The sequence below is a fragment of the Telmatherina bonti genome (genome assembly GCF_933228915.1).
Source record: "Telmatherina bonti genome assembly, chromosome: 14".
In the NCBI taxonomy this organism is placed as follows: domain Eukaryota; kingdom Metazoa; phylum Chordata; class Actinopteri; order Atheriniformes; family Telmatherinidae; genus Telmatherina; species Telmatherina bonti.
Window position 1 is genome coordinate 17,286,457 of NC_136612.1, and position 20,364 is coordinate 17,306,820.

General features: G+C 37.9%; 1 protein-coding gene across 1 annotated transcript; it reads right to left on the minus strand.

The window, feature by feature from the left end:
- Positions 1-80: 80 nt before the first annotated feature.
- On the minus strand, positions 81-8,736 carry LOC306765549 (extracellular serine/threonine protein kinase FAM20C-like; the record flags this gene model as incomplete). Its single annotated transcript, XM_079253032.1, has 10 exons — positions 81-339; positions 463-522; positions 664-745; positions 887-996; positions 2,019-2,199; positions 2,283-2,398; positions 4,292-4,384; positions 4,477-4,555; positions 6,250-6,428; positions 8,198-8,736. 10 exons carry the CDS (start codon positions 8,734-8,736, stop codon positions 81-83), a joined length of 1,698 nt encoding a protein of 565 aa, XP_079109158.1.
- Positions 8,737-20,364: the final 11,628 nt, after the last annotated feature.

Here is a 20,364-nt window from a genome sequence, read left to right on the forward strand (position 1 = left end):
TCAACACAAGTTAACTTGAGGTGAAACACGAGGCAGACACTGTGTATAGAAAATACATAATTTATTATCTTAAATTTTTCTTAGTGTAGTTGATGGTCATAGTTTTGATCAAATGCCTCCATATCATTATAAATGACGTCATTATGTTTTTTTTTACAGTCCTGCACCACTTCCAGGATAGTTGTGAGGCGTCGGTCCAAAGCAGACAGGTGTTGTTCGGAGAGGAGGGGGGCAACACTTGCCAGAAGATCTTGAGCCAGTGATTCCCTTATTATATCACTCAAACAGTAGTCACGGAGAGACAAGAGCTGCAAGCGGAGGTAGGTGGAGCGACGGATCCTGCAATGATTGAATAGGAAGGAGAGCAATGAGGCAGTAACAGAGAAACATTAAGGGAAAGGATCCACCACAATACTTGCATTGAAAGACAATTAATAGGCAAAATTGAATAATAACCTCTACCTGCAACACTGTTTCAAAGGTGCAAGAATAGATGGCTCATCCTGAGAGTGACGCCCAAACCTGGAAAACAGCAACAGTGGCTTATTAAAATAACATAAACATAACGATAAAATAATGTTTGACAACTGAGTGGTAAATGAGCGACAAAAGAACGATATAATAGGCTGGCAGAGCTGAGATGAGTTTGGATATGCTACTCACGCTCGTCCATTATCTAAGTGCAGCAGAAAAGTGTCATTGCCAAATGCCTCAAACGTCTCATAGTGATGTCGATCCATGTTACCTAGAGGTGGAAATAGTGCTTCAGTTATGTTCCCAAAAAATATAAAGAGTTTAAGGTAATTTAGGTAATTATTTAATTAATTATTGTATACTTTAATAGGGAGAGAAATGAACAGACAAACAAACAACTGAATAAACTGACTCATAAGGAAGTCCAACACAGCCATGTCTATAACATCCACCAGTCGAGTGCCATGGTTGTAAGGAGGAGTCTGTTTCACTATGTCACAGTAGGCTGGGTTCTTTTCCCACCTGGGAGCAAGACAGCATTAAGAATATAAGAAAAAAAAAATCCATGTTAAAATGGAGGAAAAAGTTGTTAGGCACAATCTCCAAATTAATGTGCAAGTTTGAATGAGCTAAAACATATGAATAGTGGTAACAAACAATATAAGTACATCATAAAATAACTTAAAACAAGTTATCTCAAAGTGTTGTAGTCTTAGTAACACAGTAAAGATACAATAGATATTGTCTTAATGATATTTAAGGATATAACAGTGACAATTTAATAGGATGTAAGTCCTAAATTAAATATAGCTTCTTAAATTCTACAGGGCTGCACGATGCGTAGTGGTTAGCCCTGCGGTCACACAGCAAGGCTCGTTTGAGCCTCGGCATGGGGGAAAGTTTGAAGTGACCAATCTGTAGAGAGTTTGTATGTTCTCCCTGTGTAGATGTGGGTTCTCTGCAGTACCCTGGCTTCCTTCCACCATCTAAAGACATGCATGCTTGGTTTGATCACTCTCCTTAGCAATGAAAGTGAGTGTGAATGGTTGTTTGTCTCTCTGTGTATGCCCTGTGATGGACTGGCGACCTGTCCAGCGTGTCCCCTTCCTCTCGCCCAATGATTGCTGGGATAGGCTCCAGCTTCCCTGTGACCCTTGATTGGATTAAGGGGTCAAGAAAATCAATGAATGAATAGATAAATATGTACATGATAGCAACAAAAATGTATTTTTTTCCCTTATGGTCACTGTGTTTGACTCTTTGGTTTGTGTTAAGTTGCAGCTACTTTTTATGACCACTAGGGAACACTGAACACACATCACCAATCATTCCACATAAGCTCTAAAGTATGGAAACAGTAAAGTTACATGAAAATATCAGCTGGAGAGACACAATTTTAATGTCCTTTAATTGTCAATAAAATCATTATTAATATTATTAAAATCATTAGTAATTAATTAATTAAGTAATTAAGAAACAGGGGACATGAAATCAAAACATTTGGCTTACACCTAAGAAATCACATAATGGGCCATTGTACCCACTGTGCAAGCTTGGTTCGGCTGTAGGATCGTCTCCATGGTGACCTCCAGGACCTACGGGGTGCGAGGGAGAGGTCAGGGAGCATAGCCGCAAGGGAAACCTCTAGTGCATGTGGCCGTCCGCACACTGGGTGCTCTGTTGAACAGTAGTATTCACACTGGCCATAGAAACACACGTTTCCAGCTTCAGGGAGTCAGAAAGACACAGATTTTAGTAAAAAGTCGGGGAAGCTGTGGTCCTGTACGCAAAAATATAATCACACATACCAGGTGAAGTGAAAAAGGTCCTAGACAGCTTGTGGTCAGTGGTAATCTCTCTGATCTCTGTGGTGACATTGATGAGTCGTCCAACCACTGGAGGGATCCTGTTAAAGCCCAGTAGTCTGAAATGCCAGAAGAAAGATTGGTAGAAGTATAAAAAAAGTATAAATGTTGGATCATCTCCTTACAACATCCCATTCACATAGAAACAATTACACCTCCATGTTGACATAAACCAGGAGTACTTTAACCTCTCAGCCACTGAGAGGCTGTAATGGTGAAGGTGGAGAAACACAATCTCATCGCAAACTGTAAAACACCCACAAACCATACATGATTTATTCCACAGACATCATTTACACAGCTTTTTATTTCTGACACCACCACACCATCACAGAATAGACATAAATAGTTGTGAAACAACTTTTGAAGAAGTTGAATGGCAGAGCAACAGAACATGAGAGGCCAGTCAAATAACTGAGATTGAGTCCCAGCCCAAACACTGTCTTCCTGGCAAATAAACTTAGAAAATATTTTTTTGTTCAGGTTCATGACCTTTGGGTCAACAAATCTGTGGTAAATCAAACCAAAATTTCTTTGATCATTTAATGATTATGTGTTAGTTTATGCACTAGATGCCTTAATAAAGATGAGTTATGTTATGGCATAAATCCTCAGTCATTATCCAAATAAGATTTAAGTTTGAAATTTAGAAATGTCTTCTAGTTTTGTTTCCTGATATCTCAAACTAACTGGTGCTGCAGAAATGTACAGGACCAAAAAGATGAAAACATGAAAAATCCAGGAAGCCCATAACATTGTTATGTGTGGATGATTGAAAGCCGTTGGGTTTTAGAAACTTCATGGCAGATCCTGAACTTTTTCAGTTTGTGTAAACATGTATTTTTGGGTTTTTACAATGCAGTTGCTACGTGTGTTTGGTGTAAACAAACAATGAGCAGCTGTTTCACTATCAGAGTCTCTATCCTTAGTAGAAGGCCATTTTATGTAGACTTCATTATAAAGATTGGTAAAATGTCCTGATGAATGAAGCAAAATCGTTAGCTCATCTTATAATGAGCTCACCTTAAATGCTGTTCGCTTCTTGCATTACAACAGTGTTGCTGAATAACACAAGAAAGGTGTTACAGTTTTAATCATTAATGAGCATTAATTTACTCACAAAAGCAGCAGCTAACAGAAGGATCCTACCTAAATGCAATCAAGTGTTGCACGAATGAAAGCATGTGTGAACTCAGATTCCTTTTGATCCGGACAAAAGGTTTGAAAACCACTTTTCTCAACATCTTTTCATAAAATCCTTGACTTACCCTCCCGTTCTAAAGACTTCACAAGGTACACTGATGTAACATCAGTTAGTTTCATGGTTTGAACAATTGAAAAACAATTTTAAAGCATTTTCCAGTGAAATTAACATGCTTTTCCCACACGTGAAAAGCATGTTATTTTCATGATGAGTGAGGTTTCCATGATGAGTGAGGTTGACTGCCACTTTATATCAGGTACAACTAATGAAGTGGATGTTGTACCTTGTCAACACAAGCAATGCCACCTTCAAACATGACAAAGTCCTTGGAAAGGTATTGCGAATGGCCAGAAAAATGAACTATTATGTGTATATCTATACAATGTTAAAAATCCATAAAAATGAACTGTTTAAGGGCCACATGTTAATGTTTAAGATGAAAAGGAAAATGCTGTTTTCTGGCTTCTTATCTACATAAGAAAAAACTAAATTTGTTTGCTTTAATCTTAAAGATTTTCTGTTTTTATTTGTTCCTTTTTCTAACAAAATGTCTGCACTTACCTTTTAAATTTGACCCCTATGTTAATATTGTACAAATGTTTGTACACTTGATTTGCCAAAACATTTTGTAGATGGTCAGGAATGTATGATTCCAGTGTCAGAAAACCAGCCAGTTACAGTCCAGCAAGATATAAGAGTCAGTCTGCCCAGACAGAGATCTGCAGACAGTGTGCATAATGATCAGTACCTGTCAAGGTGAAAGGCAGAGATCTCTGCATTGTGTCTCTCAAAGTCTGAGAAGTAAAAGAGGTTTACATCTGTCTCAGCATCTCTGGATTGTCTGGACAGGAGAAACACACAAAAGTGGAATTATGAAATATGATACCTCCCCAACAGTGTCATCCTCAGTTAGTCAGAACGATGGGGCCTCACCTCATTGGTTTGAGCAGAGCTTGTCCGTAATTTGGGAATGATACGAGCAGTTTCAGCTGGGTGCCTCCTGTTTTCTGAACTAACAGAAACACATCAAGCAAACAGAGAACTTATGAATCATACAGTCATATATCATGATAAGAAAAAAAAGAGAGAATGAGATGTACATTGTGTTACTGTGAGAGCATGTGTATATATATATATATATATATATATATATATATATATATATATATATATATATATATATATATATATATGTATATATATATATATATTTTTTTTTTTTTATTATTATTTTTTTTTATTATGATAAATGTATGATGATAAAGTATACCATAAAATACTTCAAAAACAGATTTCAGTTGTTTTATTGGGAGCTATTTTAATCACTTAGTTACACATTATTATAGCAAAATATGTGACTATTTTTGCAACCTTGAAATTTCCTCTGTGGCTTAGCAGAGGAATTAGCATTTAATTAAGTTCTTTTTGTAAACTGTTAAAATACATTTTTACCCAGCTGGGCTCATATTGGAGAATTTGGGTTATTTTTTCATTGTTTGTCTTTGATCCTAAGAAATCAAACCAACCTCTGTCAAACCTTGGACAATTTTTAACAAGCAAAAGTCAAACTTGCAAGTTATATAAAACACATCAAATTTTTAAAATATTTTTTCATTTCTATATTTGTCTCCCTGACTCACAATAAAAATCTGCCTAAACTCAAGCATTAAAGATGAATAAAATGATGGTACAGAAGGAAAAATCATCTGTCTGGGGTTGAGATTAGTGCTTAATCTGCACCATATGACTCAAATCTCAATACATTATTCATTCTGGAGCATGCGGAAAACAGGACCTCATGTGGACATAAACATGCATGTTTACGAGACAAGTTTTATTAACTGTTCACACACAAACACACGCGTATGTATATATGTATTTACACACATGCATACACATATACTGTATGTATAACTGTGAGTGTTTGTTCATCAACAATTCCTCAAAATCATCAGGGACTCTCTAATCTTTCTCCAGATACAACTGATGAAAAACGTTAAATCATCCAGTACATATACTGATTAAATAACATGGAAAAAATAAAAGAAAACTTTCTTTCTTTTCTTTTTTTTTTGCTTTTTACTGTTTGTAAAATCCAAAAAGATTTCTGGGCATCAAAACACTTTGGTGAATCCATGAGGGTTTGTTGTACTGTCTCTACAAGTTTGTGCTGCCATTTGATTATTTGTTTAGGTTTGTTTTGTGACAACATGATACTGTATTTGTCAAAAATGTCACATTCACAGTTCTTCACACACGGTTTGTCAAATGTTGCATTCATTTAGTGAAAACTTTAGTAAATACTCTGCTTTGCCTCTGGCTCTTTCACAGGATTTTCTTGTTTGTGCTAACAGCTTAGAGTTAAAAGGGATATAAGAAAAATCAGAGCAAAAACTGGGCCAGATTCCAGGTTTAATGCTCCACTATTAAGACATACAACTCTACGAGGTGTGTTATTTTTAGTAATCCAGCAGTCCTAAGTGATAAAAAATTGATGCAGATCTTGGCACAGTATGTAGCCCACCTCACTGATGTAAAAGGATGTTGTCTTCAGGAACAGAGAGTTGAATGGAGGATATTTTAAAATCTAGTAATCCTTCACTACCTTCCTGTAAACCACCCTCCTGCTGTTTTTAGCAGCCTTTCCTGGACCTCATCCTTTCCTTTCACCTGCTTGCTTCCCCCTGGCCCTCCCCATTTGCTCACCAGCTCCAAGGATGTTCTGCGTTGCCAAGTAATGAGTCAGCTGGGCCAGGTTGGGGTCTTTCCTGTCATACAGCTCCCAGCGAGAGATGCCCAGGTGGAACCGTAGCCAGGGAGGGTGGGTCTCCTTATCTGTTGTCCAAGTGACTTTGTCATAACCCTTCTCCTGACTGGCACTTTGCCTACAGGCAGGGATTCAGAGGTGATACGGTGAATTATCAGAGCTATTAGGGTTCTGTGAAATAATGAAATAACTGCAACAGATGCTAAAATGTGCAATCAAGAATATGTGTTTTTAGTCTCAGATAAAGCTATTTTTAAGTTCAACAGTAAAATACATTCTCATGAATCTGCATTTGTCTTCATGACTTCGACGTAATATAAAATACAGCACAACATTTAAAAGATTAGATTTTAAAGGGTTTTACAAAATTATAAATCTCAGCGTTCCATGTTGTGGTGGAGCTCAAGTGAAGTGGGTATTTAAGCCAAACACAACCAACTCCCACCTCCAGGCCCAGCAGGTCCTATAAATAGGTTTTCTAGCCCACAGCTAGCCAACAATACCATCCTTGTATACGTATCTGATAGCTGGACGGTACTGCTGCCTTTATCGCAGAAAGGCCTGTTTTCCAGGTGCCAGAATGAGCAGAACTTGGGCTGTTCATGCATTGTAGAGGAACATTGACTTGAAGAAGAAATAAATTTAGTGAAAAATGAAGATTAAACTGCAGAGCTGTCAACACACCAGCTTGGTGAATTACATTATGTGTGTACTGAAGGAAAGTTAATAGTGGGTTACTGCAGTTGGTTAATACAGAGCTGTGTACACATGTAGGCCTACTGGGGTCAGAGTACTGTGCACATACTCTCAGAGAGAAGTTACTGTGGTCAGAGGACGCTTGGTTGGAAGGATTTTTGCCAACACATGTTGCATTTTTCACCTACAGTACCTTTATCCAATTGCAGGAGATATTAATAATCACAATAATGACAGTAAAGACAAGTATAAACTCACAGAAAAGATGATAATATCTAAGAACGAAATTGAATGAATGCAAAAGGTGGCCAGTTGTTATTAATAATTTGATGCATCCAGATGGGTTGGTCATTCCCTCTCTTTACAGCACTGTAAAGAGTTATGGTGTGATATTATGAGTTATGCAAGTTATGGTGTGTTTTCTTTCACTCTAAAAAGAGTGTGTGTACAGATGTACAGATTATATTAAAATGGCCCTTTTAGAGCTTACTGTATGTGGTACGTTCAGATGGCATTTCAGGATGCATTCAGAAAAGTTTTCAGTTTCAAGATGGATATGTGAAAGCCACATACTCAACCTGAATAATGTGTCTGTCTTTCATACAGTATTGAGGAATTTTATGTATGAAATGCATGTGTTGATTAATAGATTAGAAACATGTAATTATAGTTGTCATGACCCAGTCGGCACTAAGTGATACAAAATATTGATTCTGTTTTCAGAAGCACTGGAATCAGTGTCTCTTTCTACAAGTTCATTATATTTGTTTTGTTAAAGTTTTAATTGTTTGTATTGCTGGTATGGACCATTGTGTCTGAAATAAATAAAGGGTAGAAGGATAACACTCGTAACAAATGAAAAAAAACAGGTTTTGAGGCAGTCAGGAGGTTTAACTCATTCCAGTCTGGATCACCACTGTAGGTTGACAAAAATCTTAATCTGTCCTTAGCAGGGCTAAAAAGTATTTCTAAATAAATGAAAAATGTGAATGTTCTAATTAAACATCAAGTTCAGAAAACCGGAACAGTTTGAGCTAAATGCCTTCAAAGCCTTCACATTATGAAAACCTAAACCTTTATAATCAGTAATAATTAGTCTGGAGGACTTGTAGTTGAATTAAGTCAGATTTTTCCTCAGAACAACTCTCATCTGGATGTTATTGATCTGTTTTCTCCGCTTGTTTTGCTTACCATTCACTGTCGTCAGCAATGGAGTTTTCCTCTTCCTCACTTGCCGCTTCCTGGGCCTCTTCCTCAGTCTTCACCCTCAGCAGCCAATCATCTTGCTGTCGTTCGGGGCGTGGCAGGTTGTACAGTGGATGTTTAAACAGCTCCTCCAGTTTAGAGCGGCCTGTCACTGCTTGTTTCACTTTCCCACCTTCAACCAGTTTCTTTGTCTTTCCAGTTGGTTCACCGAACGAGCCATTTTGTTTCTGGTCAAAGGTGCTTGCTGTCAGTTCGTGACGTTCATCATTCTGGGGGCTGGTTGGCAGTTTATTTGAGGAGGAGGCAGCAGAAGAAGAGGAGGAGGAGTGTGAGACAGTTTGATGATGCTGACTATCTGTTCTTGGAAAGGAGGAAGATGTGGGAGAGGAGGAGGTGGGAAGAACGCAGGCTGTTTGGAGCACTGAGAGGCAGAAAAATGCCAGAAGGAGATGGAGAGTGAGGGACAGACATGCCAGGCCCAGATAGATGGAGCGAGTGGATTGACCCAAGTACCGCTTCCCCATTCTGGCAGATTAAACAAAACACAGTGGAGCCTTGTCAGCACTTCAAAACTGGTCATTATGTAATTTCATGGCTGACTGTTTCAGCACTCAAGACATCCTCCACCAAAACAAATGCTGTATTTAGCCATTTAAAATATTTTTTACCCACCAAAATGACAAACCAAACTTTTCCTTTACTGCAGTTCTACCACAATTGGTTAAAGTGGAACTATTATGTGCATTTCAGGCTAATTTATTTTTATTTCTGAGACCAGAAGGGCTGGGATTGATCGAGTTATTGTCACAAATCGCTTTATTTACTTCAGACCGACCCTCTCCGTAGGCTGTCAGATCAGCCTGTGGGCAAAACGAGTGGATTGAGACTCTTCCGCATTAAGCCCCGCCTCCCGCCACTGCACTACATCGGGAGCGCGCACCGCAACTGCTTTCACCGGCATTGTAACATCTCATAAACAGAAGGATTAGGCTAATATGAACTCAATAAAAAAAACAAAATACAATGTCAACACATAGCATACAGCCCTACATGTTGGAACCTGAATCAGACCCTGAAAACAAAGTGGAAAACAGCAACCCACAGCAACGAATGCAGCAGGATGTCTCTCTTTGGTAAACTCACCAGCCATCGTTGGAAATAACTTTATCCCACGTTTTCCACCCGCCTGATGTATTTGTACATGCCCTAGTTAACCAGTAGAAGGTAACCAATCACCGAACCTTATCCCCCGGGACGTCACAAGGATTTCCAAGTAGAAAAAACTCTCCAAAATGACACGTTTTTCGTCGCCATGGAAACCGAACGGAGAGAGTGCTGGAACTCAAACTCAAACTCTAACATGCGCTTAGGTGATAAAAAATAGTGCCGTTTACATGTCTGATGAGGATTCAACACTGTTAACACTGTAGAAAGCTCAGAAAACTTGAAACACCATAATAGCACCCCTTTAAATTTGACTCTTAATCAAACATAAAGCAGCAATCAAAAGCTCTGGCAGTTTCATGCAACAGCCATTTTGCTCCTCTTGCATGAAATTAGTCAAGGTGGAAACTGCAAACATCATTGCAAGGGAAGTATCTGCATGGTCAGGACTGAAAACCTCTTCAGCAGTGTGATGGGGGGGATTAAAATGTAGCCACTATACAATATTTTTGCCTTCACTGACATTGCAATTGCATTTTTTGCACATGTAAAGTTACGTATTGAGACTGTAACCAGAATGCATCACATCAGGGTTCTAACTTTTTTTTTTTTTTCCAATGTTAATCTGGCAAAAACAATTAAGCCAATAAAACTTGAAGAAACAGGCAACAAACTGGTTAATAGAGTTCCTGAATATTCTTGCCTAACCTTTTTGAGACTAATGAATCATGCACTAATCTATTAACCTAAAAACACATTATGCTTTACCCAAATAACAGTTAAGGGGCTTTTTGTCAGACTCCCGCATCATTTACATGTCTAATTTAGTTGTTACAAGCCCTTGCAGACTGTTAATCTAACAAAGCAAACAGAGTAGTAGCCTACCCACAGAAACCGTGGGGGAAGTGTTGAGAAGGATAGCTGCACACTGAATTTAAATGCTTGATTTACTTTTCAAAAGGCAAAAATATCACTCCTCCTGTTTTTCCTTTTGTGATTAGTGCAGCAGTAACACTGCCTTTTAAATGGTGTATCAGGGATTCAGTGCTGTGTTAAACATGTCCCTGATGAGATACTGAAGCAAGACACACAAAGATTCAGACTATCAAATCTGATTTGTAGCCTTTTCACAACACACAGCGCATCCATAAAGTTAAAAGTAATTATGGCAAGTTTTGCTGCTTGTTACTGCTTCATTTTCTGTTTTTTGTCTTCACCAGCTTTATGTTTTCAGTTTTTCAGGACCATTGTTCACCATGTCGCTGTAAACTTATTTTAGTAGATCTCTACCAAATGATCAAGATATTTCTTTAAAATGGAGTTATTAAAGTCATGGTGTTGGAAGAGGAAAAATGATCATAGGCATCCTAAAACCACAGAGCAACCGCTGTTATGTTTTCATGATTATAGCATTAAATCAATAATAAACTATAAAAAGAAATAGACAAACCACGATATCAAACACACACCCAGGACCAGCAATGGGGATCATCACTAGCTTAAAAAGCAATTGACTGTTTTTCCATTGCGGATATAACTATGGCTTCATAATATGTCTAGGAATTATGTTTTTTTTTCCTCTCTCATCCTTTGGCAATAATCCTGAAAACCCAAACTGTTGCTTTTCTGAAGGCTACTAGTTTTACTTTGAGAGTTTAACTGACACCAACTTCATTGTATTGGGACACAATTAAAATGTCAGATATGAAGACGGAGGGACAGCAAGACAGGAATCCATAACTACATTCACAGCTGCGAGTTCAGTAATAAACTGTCAGATTGTAATTCAGACCAGAATGTCAAAATAGATAAGCTCACAAAGAAAATCAATACATTATTGAACCATTTTCTGCTCACAGATTCCCCATGTGGAGCAGCATGACTGGAAAGATTACTTACATCTTTTTTCTTTCAAGACCCTTCTCCCTCCACCTCTGTTTCTGTACTTCTCTTCTTTTGCAAATGACACAGAATTTCAGAACTCTTTTATTCTTTCTTTCCCAGTCTGTTATCCTGTGGTCACCGCAATGCAAATAAAAATGAGAAGACGGCCGTGTTGCGATGACCTGTGTCAGCTTGACCAGGTAGAGGTAAAGGCAACCTTAAAGCACTGCCAAATGATCTTTAGTCTGCCAGGATCAATGCAGGTTAGCTGACTGTAGCAGTGCTAAGCAGGAGCCCTGTAAAAAGGGCTGACGGAGTATCATATATGACCCTAAACAAGAGTTGAAGAGGGTCAGAGCATAGTTTATGGTCTTTAAATAGGAATGAATGAAAAATACTCATTTTCAGAGTTAATCATTTCACCCCCTGGGTTTGACTTTTAGAGGACAGAGATGTAGTTAAGTTGATACTGTGAATTCAAGGAAACTCTCTTTTCATTATGTACAAAGCTTCACCTTGACACTCAGCAAAAAAAGCAAATAAGCATGTTGTGTTAAAACATTACTGCTGCACATTCAGGTGCACAGAAACAGAAATATATCAAGTAAATTAATTAATATTCTGAAAGAAAATCAGAATATGAAATATTCATTCTCCTAACACAGTTTTCTCTTTGTCATTCTTTGAACCTGCAACCTCCTTCACAACAAGCCATCCATTTAATCTCCAGCAGTGAGTTTGAAGCCAGTTATTTTACTCTGAGTTTCATTATTTTGTTTCTTCTGAGTGTTGAAAAGTCCTCTCACAAAATGTTCCCGTTAATTAGTTGGCTTTGCTGTGAGACACCGTAGTTTTCTTGTATGTTGCAGCAGTTCCCAGCAGAGTATTACTGGTGTTTGTCGGGCCTGCAGGAATAAGCTACGGTATATGAAGCTTCTGCTCTTCATGTTTTGATGTGCCACAGCCATATAATCATTTCATACACTGGATTTTCAAGAAAGCAGAAGAGCAAAAGAGGCTGAGAATCTGTGTTTATGTGTCAGTGGAACAAAGCTGTGCTGTTCTGTGTGTTGGCATTAAAAGAAGTCAAATCTTTTCTTTTATTTCTGTTTTCATTTTGCAACTTTTATTTTAGGCTTCAGTATGGGTAACATAACTGTGTGTATTCATATTCATTGCTAATTCATCCCGACGGACTGTGATGTGCCAGTCTATGTGATTTATCTGTGGAGGTAAACCCTGCCCCTCATTTCTGAAAAGCTAATTTTACCTTGTTGTGACATGGTGCCAAGATGTTCCAGTGAACAATCTTGTGAGAAAGAGGTTCTTTATCCCCAACATACTACTGCACACGCACCCTTTCTGACTGTGAACAGGGATTTCATGTTCCCAGACACTCAGGTTTTCATCAGTTATAAAGAGATGGCATTGCCCACTGTGTTGTAGCAGCCCAGAGATTCCTGACACTCCAGATGTGCTGTCTTTATCCTGGGGTGCAGATTTAGAAATGTGTTAATGAGAACAGTAGTTTCCAACAGAAAAATACCCTTGTTCTCATGGACAAGGGTTCAGTCTATACACTGATACCGAGCATCAGTTATTACTTTCTGACAGTAGTCTATTTGTAGACTCCAGAGATGGAAATTTTTAGCTTTTGATTGACACCTTTGAAGAAACATTGGGTCAGTTAAAACCTAGCAGTTTCCACAGAAAATGTGTGTAAGGTAGGACTGTTTCATTGGTAAAAGCAACAAAACCACAGAACATGTGAGGTAAATAATATAATGAAAAACATTTTAATCAGTTGGGCTGTTTGGATCTTTAATGTAACAATGAGACTGTTATTTTTATCCCACCAAAAACAGTCAGTGGGGACAGTGGTTACATGCACAGCAATATTTTGACATATTTTGACATTCTCCAGATTCAGAGTAACACTGATAAAAAAAAGAGTAAATAATCATATTAACCCAATAATGGCAATAATCAAATTAATGCAGAATATTTTAGAACAGAATAACTTAGACATGTGTACAGCCTAATCCTCTTAGTAAATCCCAGTTTTTCCAGCGTTTGGTGACATATATATAGAGCGCAGTTAATGGGAACTGATCATTCCAATGAATTAATATGTAAATATTTAATCAGCACTTGTGGTTCAGCCTGCTTTATTTCCAACTGTTGCAACTCTTCTGTTTGGGGCAACGATGAAGATGGTTTTTTTTTTTTTTTTTTTCAGAACATTTATCAGATATTAGATGAGTTGAAAAAAGGCATGGTTCATACCAGTTAAGACACATCTGTATTCTGTAGGAATCTGTGTGCAGACTTCAGGATGATAAACGGCGCTGGTAAAGAGAAATTTAAGATGCCTGAGTGTTGAGCTTTGGATTTGGACAGAATGACTAAAAACACAGATTTCCTGTGCAGATCACACCTTGATACACGACACAGACCTAACCATTGTTCACTGAATGACTCGTGCTTCAGCTGCTTTACAACACTAAAATAAGTGTTTTTTTTTTTTCTTCGTTTGCTGAGCTGCTCAATGTGGCACAATCCCACGTTGAGTGGATTTGTTCTGTCAGTGCACTAATCTGATTAGACTTTGTCAGCAAATCCAGTTTAATAGCATATTGCAAATTCCTGTTGCTGTCAATTTCTTCACATCCTCCCTCTTTCATTTCATTCCCTCCTTCATATTTACTCACATAAAAACACAACCAAATTCTTCAAACAGCGAAAGCATCCTTCAAAGCTTTGAAGCCTTTCCCTCACAGCAGTTACAGCTTAATGTAGGTTGCTTGGAAACAACCCAGAGTTTGGTAGCTAATTGGAGCGAGCAGTTGCTCCAACGCAGGCAGGCGGCTTGTGGCTGTTGTGCAAACCCGGGATAATTAGACTAAGTGAATTCACGATCACATCTGGAACACTGGAGGGAGAATGAGCAGCTAAGGACCAATTGGATGATGTGGAGGGGTTGACCAGTGAAAGCTGCAGGGATGTAATCTGCATGTTTGAGTGTCTGCCTGTGTTGCACAAGTACTTGTTTTTTTACACTTGCCTGTGTGCTTGTTCATCTAGCAGCAGCAGCAGCAGATTGTGTGAAATAGTTTAGCGTTTGGTTGGTTATGCAAGTAAAAATGAATGTCTACAGCTTGTGATTTGGATATGCATGTGTGTTTGGGAATAAAAAAGAAGGAAAGGGATCAATGATTTATTAAAACATACAGACAGAAATGTAATAAAAGGCAAAAAAAAAGGGTAAAAAAAATGTGATATAGAGAAAAAAAGAAAACTTGTACAACTCTAGCATGTTTGAAATTCAGTATTTAAATGAATACCTACAAAAGCCTTCCTGTAAGTCTTCAGGATTAGTTCTTGAAGGACTTTAAAAACTCTTCCTTGTATTTTAGTTGCCATTTTAGTCTCTTTTCTGTCTAAATGATCCTACACTGCTTCGGTATTGTTGAGATTTGAGTTCTGGGGAGGGTTCATCACTACATCAGACCTGTTGCCACTGATTTTCAGTCAGATCTTGTCTCATTTTGGCATGTCTCAGCCTTTTCTTCCTGCTTCCTTTCATTAAGAATGACACTTTTGAGTTTAGTGATCATTTTGATGATTCAGTGAAGCATGAGTCAATAGTAAGAAATAAAAAAAAAACCAAAAAAAAAAAAACCAAGTTCCCCTGAATGCGCTGAGGTAAAGTGACTGGGCTGAAAATGAGTGGACATAGAAATGAAATGAAAAAAGTACTTTATAAATCCCCTGAGGAAAGGATTATAAAGCAGCCAGTGCCCAAAGAAAAACTCAAGAAGACTTTCAAAAAGCCTGGAAAAATATTAAACTGAAATTTCTGTGGAGATCTAAAAGCTAAACTACAACCCCCCCCCCATCGATAACCGTTTCAGGGTTGAAGCTGGATTTTAGACTCATGGTTCAAATTACATTACAATTAGGGATCAGCTGAGGCCTAAGACATAAAGGGCTTAAAAGGCCCCCACAAAATATGTGTATTGACTGCAAAATGATTGCTTAATGTGTGTTCATGTGTTTCTTGATGTTTTATGTCTTCCCACTTCCTCTCATCCTTTTTTTTTTTTTTTTATCTCTGACACATCTTATCTCTTTATTTTCTCCTCTCCTCTGCCTCCACATATTTTTTCATTACTTCCTTCTCCCACTCTTCCTCCCCCACTACCTCTTATTTCTATCTTTTCCTCTCACTGTCAGCTCAGAAGCCCTGTGTCTTTGTAAGCATTGACTCCTGTGGCTCTAACTGCTGCTGCTGCAGCACTCCCAGTATGAATATTTAATCTTGGGAGTGGGAGAAGGAAAAGAGAAGGAGGGGGTGATGGGGGCTAAAAACATGGGAGACAAAAATGAAAGGGAGAGTCAGAAAGGATGGAGCAGAACAGGTGAGATACAGATGAAGGGGACCAAATGCAAATTAAGAGCAGATGGTAGAAAGATGAAATCAAAGAGGAGGAAGGAGGGGTGAGATAGATGTTACAGAAGATTGAGACTGGAGAGAGGTAACTCGGGTCGAATAGCAACTAGAGTCGAAGCAACAATTTGTAATGCAGAGAGAGTCATACCCCCCTACACCCCCCGCACCACCCCCAAAAAGCCCATGCAAAAATCTAATAAATCCCTTTGCTATCTGGCTTTCTTGTGTACGTACAGAGTCGTTCTGATCCATCTCCCTGTCAACCTAACTGCATCTCTCTCTTTTTTTCCTTCTGTTTCTCTTGTCCTCATCCATTTCAAGGTGACAGCCTGTGAGATAATCTAATCTTACATTTCTCCACATGGGACAATCTGTCATCAGCCGTAGCTGAACACTGGATCTGTTGTTTCTGAATGGATTTGTTACTGAACTTAAGATAGAAAGGAAGGACTGGAGTAAGGACCAGTGTAAATATGTTTATATTCAGTAGTGTGGAAATGAAGTCTTCTGCGTCATCTCAATGTTAAAGAGCCAACATGCCATTACAACGTTTGCAGTAAATTCAGTTAGTGGTTACTTTCACATGAAAACTGATAGCATTGTGCAGCAAGCAAATTATCATTCAAAACAAAACTGGGAATGTCTTTCTGTTCCAAAATGCTCACAGTGTACTTCAGCCAGCTTATAAATGAGGCTGTTAATGAGGAAAATCAGTCCTCTACGATCATGTGTATATTACAAAATGTTGGCACATATGCTGCTGGTGACATCTATTTGTATTAAAAAAGATATTATGATTGACCAAAACCTGGCTAAGATGGGGGAAAGAGGAAGTAACATCATACGAAGCCCAGATGGAAGATGATATATCAGGGATTTCATTGTCCCAGTTGGACACAAGGAAACAAATGAACAGGACGGATTAATTGAAACAAACACCTACTGGCTGACTGGCAGTAAACTACAAAACCAAGACAAACAGAAGTAACACTGCAAATATTAAGTGCCTGATATGTATCTAGATCCAACTAGCCCAATTTTTAATGAGAAAATACACGCAAACACAGCCTTAAAGGCTCAATACTAGACCAATAAGGTCAAACACAACTCAAAAAAGTTCAGCTAGAAAGCAGCTAAGAGGCAGCCTAAGCGACAGTCTCTACAAACTGTGCATGCAGTCTACCAGAATACAGCCGTTGCCATTTTATCTTTGGACGAAGGGAGTTGGTCCAGAGGGCATCAAACGAGGAAGCAGGGGAGGCGGGTGTGGTGATGAGGAGCCAATCCCAGCGAGGAGATGAAACAGGACAATTTACATGCAAGGTGAGAGAGGTACGTAGACAAATGAGTGGCAGCCTGGACACTTGTATTATTTTCATTTCGGAAAAACTAGAATAATCCAGTTTCATGGTAAAATCCCACAACAGTTAATGGAAATCTTTGGACTTTTGACTTTGCATGCTTTGCATATTTTCAACTGCTTAGCTACAGTGTTTAATGACAATCCAACCAGACATGCTGTCATGGCTATTTATATCTGAAGTAATTAGAAGTTGTAGTTTCCATGACGAGGAATTTCTAGCAAAAATACATTTATAAATGACCAGGAATCATTCAGCCATTTTTTCAGTATTTCATCTGGCAGGTATTTATTACCGACTAAAGCAATGTTGTTGTGTAAATAGATGTGAAAAGCACATCACCAAAGTTTTCAGCGATTTGTTGCTATGTCATGTACAGAAGTACAGAAGTATATTTACAGAAGTGTAAATCTGTGCCTTAACTAAAATAAAGGGACCATATCACATTATAACATGATACGTTTCCTGTTATAATGTAATAACATCCCAGTTTTTTTTTTTATATTAGGATGACAGATGTATGCTTCCATTGATCTACAAAACAGCATGTGCATTTTCCAGATGAGTATTTTAAAGACATGTTACGACTCCTTTGCAAGATCTGTTCATGAATCTGTGGTGAGAATCAGATTTTATAACATTCAATGAATGCTCAGCTCAATTCCAGTACATATACAGAGTCTCTGGTGCTGATGGTTTTTTAATGATGGGACTTGAAACAATTCCAAATGTCTGAAACCCTCACCTACAACAAAACTAATGGAAAGCATGTCTTTCACTAACATCTTTGAAATGAATATTAAATGAATGTTCAAGCTGCATTGCCAACCCTCATTATCTCCACATACTTTATCACCTCTCAGATGTGACACAATAGTTGTTTTTTGACTATTTTTTAGAAATACAGTGAGACTGTGCTTTGCTGTGGATCTTTTGTCCCTTTTTTTTCTTTTCTTTTCTACAGATTAAAAAAAAAAAACCAAAAACAATTTTTGTGACTATTTCACATTTTGCTGCAGTCTTTGTTGGACAAATAAGTTCGATAGAAGTAATTTTTATTCCAATGAAATGGATCACACTGATAGTTTGTCAAGTTCTGCACAAACCTGTTTATTTTGACTCAGGTGTGTTAAAACAGGTAAATAATTGAATCCTACTGGACATTGGCCCTTTAGGACAGGAATTGGGCATCCCTAAACATTGATCCGCTTTTAAACATTTGAAAGGTAAAGTCAATAACATTAATCTTTTAACTAGAAATATAATTTAAGTAAAGTCTATTTGTTACATTCATTTGGATATACTGTAAGTTTGCAAGGCGGCTACAACTTCCTCATACTCAGTGTTGGTGTCGTTACTCAAAAAAGGAATAGTTACTTGTTACTTCTGCAAATTCAAATGGGATTACATTTTGAGTTACTGTATTTGAAAAGTAACACCACTACTCATTACTTAGCTTTCCTATTTCTTAATTTACTGTGTAGAGGTACATGTTGCATTCACTAGTCATGTGCTGTCTCCAGAAAGAAATATGCCCTACTGTAAAATCCACAAACAACGGGATACAGGAAGCTGTGATGGCATCATGCTGTGCTGTTACATGTTGCTGGAACACACTGAGCTAAATTTTTGGTAAGGCTGAAGTCCACTACTGCCTATCAACTCATCATCAACTATGTTTTCTCATGTGAATTTGAGCCACGCTTTCCTAGAAGAACTTCCAGCTCAGGTCTCTGTTGTAGGTTTTCACTGTGACACCATCAGCACTTGCAGTTCTCCGATAGTGAAATGATCTACACAGCAGCAGATCGATCAGACTGATCAGCTGATATAACAGATGCACTCCTCCCATCTGTTCACAAAAATAAAAGAATTTCAATAGAATAAAACACTTGTGAGTTAAAAGCTTGTTTTTTTTTTTTTTTTTGTCTTGTTTTATTCTATGAAGTCTAGAAGTGGGCATGCAAGCAGTTACATCACTCAAACCAATCTCTGTGGCAACGTGCCCAGGCAAAGACTCACACATGGCAGCGCATGCAAGCACCACTTGAACTGATCAGAATTTTTACACACAGGTAAAAAAAAAAAAGCTAGGGTATCACAGGAAGACATGTTCTTGCAGTATAGTAAAGTAATTTTGTAAATGGTATTCTAAACGTAATGCATTACTTTACTTTGTTACTAAAAAAAGTAACATTGTTACTGTAACGTGTTACTTTGTAAGTAGCTGCAGCTCACGTTGCAGACCAAGCATCATAATCAGAGTACGTTTCTAACAATGTTTTTCAAGCTTGATGTCAAATTCTACACAAGTCTGCTAATTACAAGTCTGTCAGGTGTGTTGCAGCAGGGAAACTCCCAACAGGGCTGCAGCACTTGAGCACCAAAGTTGGCCACACCTGTTCTAGTGCTTTTTTTGTTTTGTCTATAATAACTAAAAAAGCAAATGTATTCCAACTTTTTTTTCAGACTTGTGCAGGTTTAAGGTCAGTTTCAATATTGCTTCTTTGAGCTCTTCATTTTGTACAGGCTTTTATATATATATTGCTTAGCAGAGCCCCACAGGTGAAACCAGAATCAGGCCTGTTTCCACAGAGATCTGGGAGAGGTTACAGGTCTTCACATCTTTCAAACACAACCTCAGGTGGTCTGTGATAAAGCAATAAATCTGCCCAAGAGGTGGATTGCTCACAGCGACATGGCACACTCAGGGTGAGGACAGTGACCCTCAAAGCAAAGCACTTAATACTTTTCTAGAGTTGTACTTTTTGTTTTTATTAAATGACTCCAAGCCAAGAACAAACTTTAATTATTATCAGGATATCACAGCACCGCCTGTCAAAATACAAAACAAATTAAGCAAGACAAGGTAAAGGTTAAAAACAAGTTAGGAAATATAAAAACACCATGTAAGATTAAGATCTTTATAAGAATTATATATTGAATATTTTATAAGCTGCATGTTTCTGTTTAAACATAAAAGTAAAGTCTGATTTTGTGTCGTTTTTGTGTTTATTTAGCATTAATCAGAACATTGGGGATGTATTGTCAAGCAGATGCTGCCTGTAGAGCATATGGTAAAATAATGCAAACACCAGTCAGAGATATTAGTAAGATTAAAGTGTATTCATGTCCATAAATGGTAGATAAGGATTTGTGATGGATTACAGTAGTTGTTTTATGGCCATTTCACAAAATCAGCTGACTGTGTTTATTTGAAGAACAAAACTCTGATGACACAAATCAGTTAATAAGTTTAGGGTTAAAAAGAATGCTTTATGACTATTTCA